Source organism: Microtus ochrogaster, chromosome 8 (genome assembly GCF_000317375.1).
Source record: "Microtus ochrogaster isolate Prairie Vole_2 chromosome 8, MicOch1.0, whole genome shotgun sequence".
In the NCBI taxonomy this organism is placed as follows: Eukaryota; Metazoa; Chordata; class Mammalia; order Rodentia; family Cricetidae; genus Microtus; species Microtus ochrogaster.
This window is the reverse complement of record NC_022015.1, coordinates 37520920-37526828: the sequence shown is the minus strand read 5'-3', so window position 1 is coordinate 37526828 and position 5909 is coordinate 37520920. Positions and strand designations below refer to the sequence as shown.

Below are 5909 nucleotides of genomic sequence, written 5' to 3'. Positions count from 1 at the left end.
GCTAGGCTGGGCTGACAGAATGAGGGAAGAGATCCAGCTGTACCTACTCTATCAGATATTAAAAACAGTGTCCTAGGGCCACAGGCCTGAGATCCCAGCACTCATAAGGCTGAGGTAGGAGGATCACCCTTCAAGGTGAGCTTGAGCTATATAGTGACTCTGTTTCTAAAAGAAAATTAAAAAAAAAAAAAAGAACCCAAACCAAAGTGGCACAAATCCACGGTGACCCCTTCACATCATGCCCTAGAACTGAAGTAGGGACAGTCAGGGTACAATGGAGCCACCCAAAGGAGGGCATATCAACGCATGCTGCCATGTGTCCACGCCTGTGAAATGGTATATACTGAGCCTACTCCTGTTAGCTCACCTTATACCTGCCTGTAAACACCATGCAAGACTCGCAAGCTGCTGCTAAAGAAGCAGTGGCACACAGGCAAGCCCCTGGACAGTCACAGTGGCAGTCACCATCTGGTCCTGCTCTGGTTCCCAGTAATCCCCCCACAGACAATTCTTAATGTGTAGAGCTCATCCCACACTTGGGGACAGCGTGAAGGCCATGCCTCGGCTTCCTAGGGATCTGACTGGCCTTGCCTTCTCAGCTGGGCATCCAGAGGCAAACCAAGCCCAATGGAGTCTGAACCCTGTACCCCTGTATGCACTGCAGGAATCTGGGCCTTCTGCGGCAGAGGACAGGGTCCCAGTGTGCAGGCTATGACAACACACGCTCAAGGCAGAGGCATTGTATGGCACTGCAGGACGTGGATCTGGGGGAGCAGGCAGCTCTGATGGCAGGCTGATACACTAGGTGGGTCTACTTCATCACCTCTAAAGTGAAATGGCACCCACCTCTGGGACTGCCAGGGGGGGCGGAGTGAACCAAAGGAAGCCCAAGTGTGGTCAGCAGAAGCTCAGCACACAGCAGAGAACCTGCGGCTCCCCATTAAGGGCTTTTACATCAGCCTGCCTGAGTCCTACCCTCAGGGTGATCCAACCCAGGATCACTGGGATGACAAAGCCACTCACTCTGGCCAGCGGCGAGCAATCTCTTGAGGATGCTGCCAGGACCCTGTGCAGAAGGCAGGGTAGTGTTATCTCGGCCAGCCAGCCAGCAAGAGCCTAGGGAAGAGGCCACACTGGTCCTCTCACAGAACAACGAGGGCCACTCAGGCTGCCTTTAATCACTGACATTATATGTGCAGACATCTGCTCTTCTGAGTCCTCAAAACGCAAGTCTGGAGGCTCCCGCGGTCACCCTGAAGTCTGGCTGCACGTTGAGCAGTGAGCATAGCTGAAAGTACCCAAGAGATGGTGTCTCACCAACAGTGTCTCACACCCCTGGACTTCTGTCAGGCTGAGGACACACCTCTGCTAGCCCCACTTTCCCTATCCCAGCACCACCCCACAGGCAATGTCGCCACACCGTCCCCAGCCTATCTCAGTCATCCTACAAGGGGCAGGGGAATGAGGCATGGACACATGCTGCCCAGCACAGCCATCACACAAACCCTAAGGCCTGCACCCACCCTGCTGTTATAGTGCACTCAGGCACACCCCAGACAGAGGCTATGGAGCACAAACCTGTCTGAATTTCCCTCTGATTATGTCCAGGTCTTCATGGAGCCTCTCGTAAGTGGGGTCATCATAGGGGAAGTGCTGCAGCAGTGTGATCAGAGCCTCCACCACCTTCATCTTCCTGCTGCAATGCATGGGGGAGAGAGGCTGTCACCCAAGGCCCTACTCCATCCTTCATTGCATCTCAGAGCAGTGGGCAGGCTAAGCTGCCTTTCTGCTCCTGGCAGTGCTGGCCTCCACCTGCTGTAGAGCAACCACTCACCACGGGGCCCCTACCCCATCTGGGGAACTGCAGGCCGGAGCAAGGGAGGCCACCGCAAAAGGATGGCAGTCAGTCTCGGCTGTGACTGCCACCCAGTGGTGGCATGATTAGCCAACATCATTCCTCCAGGATCAGTCGGCCTGGCCACTCCTAAAGCCACGAAGTTAAGGACCCTTGCCTCTCACCTGCTCACACTAAACACACAAATAGAGAGCCAGGCATGGTGACCCAAGTCTTTATTCCCAGCACTCAGAGGGCAACGGCAGAAGGATCTCTTTGAGGGTTTTTTTGTTTGTTTGTTTAAAGTTTATTTATTATGTATACAACATTCCTTCCATGTATGCTTGCATGCCAGAAGAGGGCACCAGACCTCATTATAGATGGCTGTGAGCCACCATGTGGTTGCTGGGAATTGAACTCAGGACCTCTGGAAGAGCAGTCAGTGTTCTTAACCTCTGAGCTATCTCTCCAGTGTCCGATCTCTTTGAGTTTGAGGCCAGCCTGGTCTAAATAATGAGTTCCAGGACAGTCTGGACTAAATAGACCTTGTCTCAAATTTCACAAAAGGAGGAAGAAGGAAAAAAAATGCCGCATAGTATGAATTCCTTTAATCCCAGCACTCAGGAGACAGAGGCGGGCAGATCTCTGTGAGTTTGAGGCCAGCCTGGTTTACAGAACAAGTTCCAGGAGAGCCAGGGCTACACAGAGGAACCCTGTCTCAAAAAACAAAGAGAAGCCAGTAAATCATGTGGTGGATAATCAGAGAGAGAACCCCAGAACCCCACAATTAGTCACAAATACCTTGCTCTTACTTTTGAATATGAGTGTGGTATGAGTCCTAGACACTCAAAGTGTCAAACAAAAGGGTGAGTCCTACAGGCAGGGAGCTGCCATCCTCTTGGCTTGGTTTGCTAATACCCTCCTCTGGGCCCTCCTATACCAGGCCAGGAGCTATAAGAAGACTACACAATGCCAGCTTAACCCTATGCTTCTGCACACGAGGGAAATATGCCTTTCACTTCAGGGCTCCCTCCCAGCCTCGGGAAGCAGGCAGATGGGGCAGCTCACAGGACCAAGGCGGGCAGAACACAGTAAGGCAAGGTACCAAAGCTAACACAGCTCAAAGAACAGTGACAATCACTAGGAACTGTGTGTGTTACAAAAAGGATGACTTCAGGATGACTTCTGGCTGGCTGTGGTGGTACATGTCTGTGAGCCCAGCCCAGAGGCTGAGACAGAAGGATGGCTGTGAGCTAAAGGCCAGTCTGGGCCATAGTATAAGCCCCTGCCTCCCAAAAAGATAATACTGTGTTCTGGTTGGCTATGAGAAGCCAGCATTTCTTTCTTTTTCCCCTCTCTGGTCCTTGCTGTACTGGAACTCCTATGTAGACCAAGTTACCCTTGAATTCATAGAGATCTGCCTGTCTCTGCTGAAATAAAGGTGTACACGACCACGTCTGGCACAGTCAGCATTTCCGAGGCCTCGTTTCATTGACAGTACTGCAGTCTGTTATCAGACGCCTAAGTGAGAAATGGACAGGAAATAGGATCCACCTGACATTACCCTAGGTGTGACACCACCCAGCGCTCATCAAGTACCTATGAGGTGCCTGTCACATTTTATTTATTATTCTTTGAATAACAAAGTCAAATTGGCCATTACTATTTTCTGTATGAATGAATGACACAGATACCTATGCACACATTAGGAACACTCAGAGTTCCTCCCGGCCTTTTCACTGATAGCATGTTGATGGGAGGTGGGAGGAAAATGGGGGGGAGGGAAAGGGGTGGAAGGGAAAGGGGTGGGAGGGAAAGGAGGAAGGGAGCCTCAGCCTTACCTGTCTTTCTCGCATGCACCACTGTGTAGGAGACACTTCCATGCAAGAGCAAAGCCACGGTAGCACCCAATCTGTGAATTGAAAACCAGCCCAGAGTGAAGGCGGTAAGTAATCAGCCACACCACACCAGTTACCAAGATCTCAAAGCTCAGGGCCGGACAGAGGGCTGCCACAAGGCTTCTTCAGCTATTCTGGAACCTGTGAGTTTTGGGGCAATGGAAACTGAATGGTGACAGCCCCAGCGGGTGAGCCAGGCCCCAGGATGACAGCAGTGATGCTCATCCTCTATATGATGCTGTGAGCTGGCTCCTTGCCCCTTGTCCCAGGTTCATGTATGCACAACAGAACAGAGGAGAGGAGTGTGCTCAGCTTCTGAGGACACAGAGGAAGAAAGAGTTGTCTAGTTCCTGGGGCTGGGTAGAAAAAGCAATGCCACTTCTGCCTTGTTCTCACAGGCTACTTGCTCTGGGGTGTCATGAGGACACCTGAGCAGAGGACACCAGTTACAGGGTGTGCTACCTTGGGAAGAGATCCCCTGGTCCAGCCAAGCCTGCAGATGAGACTGGAGCCCTGCTGACCCTCAGAACACTGTGTGGCACAACCAAAGATGGTTGTTTTAGGCCCACCAGTCTGTTTTGTGGTGTCAGGTACCTGATACTGTCATGACCTCCTCTGCCAGTCAGAGTCAGTGATCTGTAAGAGGACAAAGGCAAAAGGATAAAAACTGTGGGGCTTATGGAATTCCACTGTAAACATGGCACCCCTCTGGGTGAGGACTGAGCTGGCTGAAGACAGCACTGTGCTACTCCCATAACATACTTTGGTGGTTCTGTGCTAAGAATTTTCTGTCTGGTCTATGAATCCCCTCCAAAAGCCTTGCAATAGGAAGTGGTTAGATGCTTTAGCTCAACAGCAAAGGAAGCAACTGTAGAGGAAAAGGATCCATGCCTTTGTTCTTTTTCTCTAGGCCACTGATTTTCAACTTGAGTCTTGACCCCTTTGGGGTCACATGTCAGATACATATACATTATGATTCATAACAGTAGCAATATTATAGCTATGAAGTAGAAACAAAATAATTTTATGGTTGGGGACCACCACAACATGAGGAACTGATGGGGGAGAGTCTTCTGGCTTGTGTTAATTTCATTGGTTAAATAAAGAGACTGCCTTGGCCCTTTAATAGGACATAAAATTAGGTAGGTGGAGTAAACAGAACAGAATGCTGGGAGAAAGAAGCTGAGTCAAGGAGTTGCCATGATTCTCCTACCTGACACAGACGCAGGTTAAGATCTTCCCTGGTAAGACACCTCGTGGTATTACAGGGATATTAGAAATGGGTTAGATCGATATGTAAGAGCTAGCCAATAAGAGGCTGAAACTAATGGGCCAGGCAGTGCTTAAAAGAATACAGTTTCCGTGTAATTATTTCGGGGCATAAGCTAGCCATGTGGGCGGCCGGGTGCCGGGGACACAGCCTTGCCGCTACAATTACAACAAGGAACTGTTTGCAAAGGTTGCAGCATTAGGTTGAGAACTGCTGCTCTAGGCAATGTTTCAAAGTTATGGCTAAGCATGCTGGGAACATCCTCTGCCACTGAGCTACTTCCCCAGCCTCTGTTTTTTGAGGCAGTAGCTCACTCTTTAGCCCAGGCTGGCCTAGGACTCCTGCCTCAGTTTTCTGAGTGCTGGGACAGCAGGATGGATCCCCTGTGACAGAGGATGGATCACCACACTCATCTATGAAGTTCTTTCTAAGTGGCCCTCCCACTTACCTCAGATCCAATTTTGGCTCCGTGTAATGTGCCATACTGCCTTCCTTCAACGATCCCCAAGCTGCTGCCTTCTTCATAGCCTTCCTGATATCCCTCCCCATGGAATCTGTGACAGAGAAACACACTTCATCAAGTAAAACACTGTTCCTTGAAAAATCTTCCCACTTTACATTATCTAGATTCCCACAGGACACAGCAGACTACAGGAAGAAAGGGTTAAAATTCAAGTCATGCCAGGTGGTGGCACGTGCCTTTAATCCCAGCACTCGGGAGGCAGAGGCAGGTGGATCTCTGTGAGTTCAAAGCCAGCCTGGTCTACAGAGCAAGTTTCAAGACAGGCTCCAAGGCTACAGAGAAACCCTATCTCGAACCCCTCCCCCTAAAGGCACCCAAAACCCCGAGTCACAAAATGCAGGTTCTAGGTCTAGCTCTCTACTCTCTGGCCCATTACTGTGCCCT

At 50.5% G+C, this 5909-nt stretch overlaps 1 protein-coding gene across 1 annotated transcript in view; it reads right to left on the bottom strand.

Moving 5' to 3' along the window:
- Positions 1-1148: 1148 nt before the first annotated feature.
- The window catches only part of Lto1 (LTO1, ABCE1 maturation factor), a 6484-nt gene continuing 1723 nt past the window's right edge, over positions 1149-5909 (bottom strand). Inside the window, exons 2-5 of the mRNA XM_005351610.2 lie at positions 5451-5556; positions 3676-3746; positions 1579-1696; positions 1149-1288 (exon numbers count right to left, since the gene is read on the bottom strand). Coding sequence (XP_005351667.1) covers positions 1220-1288; positions 1579-1696; positions 3676-3746; positions 5451-5556 — 364 coding nt within the window. The 3' untranslated portion in view covers positions 1149-1219. The remainder of the gene's footprint in view (positions 1289-1578; positions 1697-3675; positions 3747-5450; positions 5557-5909) is intronic.